The sequence below is a fragment of the Priapulus caudatus genome, unplaced genomic scaffold (assembly GCF_000485595.1).
Source record: "Priapulus caudatus unplaced genomic scaffold, Priapulus_caudatus-5.0.1 Scaffold2517, whole genome shotgun sequence".
NCBI lineage: Eukaryota > Metazoa > Priapulida > Priapulimorpha > Priapulimorphida > Priapulidae > Priapulus > Priapulus caudatus.
Genome location: NW_014579578.1, coordinates 1,930 through 3,356, shown reverse-complemented (window position 1 = coordinate 3,356; position 1,427 = coordinate 1,930). Strand labels below are relative to the sequence as shown.

Sequence of the window (1,427 nt, the reverse complement as noted above, 5' to 3'; positions counted from 1 at the left end):
ACAAGCAGCAGCAGCTGTCCCGCTTCACATGAATTACCTATTTAAACCGATCGCCGCCGAACGTAGCCTTCATATCGATAGTCATGAGTATTCTTCTGATTTTCGCTGTTATCCTGCTAGCGGGAGGCGCGAGAGCTGGCTACTGCCCCTCCGCCTCCAGCCTGTATCCTTGCACCTGCTCAGAGTATAGTACTGGCGCGCTCATCATCTGCGATGTTAGCTTACTACCTGGAGACGGTTCGCAAGTGTTTGACATCATCGCTGGGATTCCACGACCGACGACGATCGACAAGTTCTGGATGAAAAACTTCGGCTTTGAGCAGATACCCGGTAGAGCGTTCGCCGGCTTAACCATCGATAGGATACACCTGCTCTACGGAGGAAATCTGACCATTATACACGCAGACGCGTTCGCTGGAATCGGAGGGCTTCGTTACTTTATCGTAACGCACACGGCGATGTCCGCAATACCATGCCAGATGTTCCCAACTATGCCAGGCTTGGGTATGTTTTCTGATTTCTTCCGCCTATGCCAGGCTTGAGTACATTTGTATCCGTCTATGCCAGACTTTTACGCTTTCATGGTGTCATGAGCGTTCGTACTGCTCTCGATTCTAATTTGTCGTCCTCCGTTTGTTTTCAGAATATCTGACTATGTATCACAATTTCATTAAGACAATAGACGACGGTTGCTTTATGGACGCTAGCAATCTGACTTGGCTAGGTTTGAGCAATAACGCGATTACCTACATCTCCCCTCAGGCGCTGCGGGGTCTGAAGAAACTCGAGGTAAACCCTATCCCTGAGGTCCTGCTGTGGATATACCAGGTAGAGACAGTGGATATCTATATCCCATATATATACATGTGCGTGCGTGCGTGCGTGCGTGTTGTGTGTGTGTGGATGCATACGCACGTGCGTATATGTATACATTTATTTGTTTTTTTAAATTTTGTGATTATTGATTGTTTTTATTTATTTATTTATTTATTTATTCATTTATTTATTTACGCTTCCACAGCACCTCGATTTGTCAGTTAATGCCATCGAGTATATTGCACCGGGAACATTCAAAGATCTAGATGAAATCACAACACTATACCTTGAGTCCAACCACCTGTACACGGTCTCAGCAGGAACCTTTGCCGGCCTCAAGAAGCTTAATTTTCTAAACCTTCAAAACAACCGGATTTCGAGCATTGCTGCTGGAGTCTTTGAGGGTGCAACGGCAGCACATACAGTTTACATTAATAGCAACAACCTCGTCACCATCGTAGCTGGCACATTCAGAGGACTGAGTAGCGTGACCGTACGTACAAACACCCGTAGTCGAGTCAGTGATACGTGGTATTGTAAGAGCGTAAACACAGCCGAAAAGCATTATTAAATCTTTGTAGATGCTTATTATCAAGAGCGTATAAAGAAGG

General features: G+C 45.6%; 1 protein-coding gene across 1 annotated transcript; it reads left to right on the top strand.

Moving 5' to 3' along the window:
* Positions 1-42: 42 nt before the first annotated feature.
* On the top strand, positions 43-1,220 carry LOC106818781 (insulin-like growth factor-binding protein complex acid labile subunit; the record flags this gene model as incomplete). The annotated part of the gene is made up of 3 exons (XM_014823455.1): positions 43-504; positions 644-789; positions 1,022-1,220. Coding segments are annotated over exons 1-3 (766 nt in total), but the record flags the coding sequence as incomplete, so codon positions are not given.
* Positions 1,221-1,427: the final 207 nt, after the last annotated feature.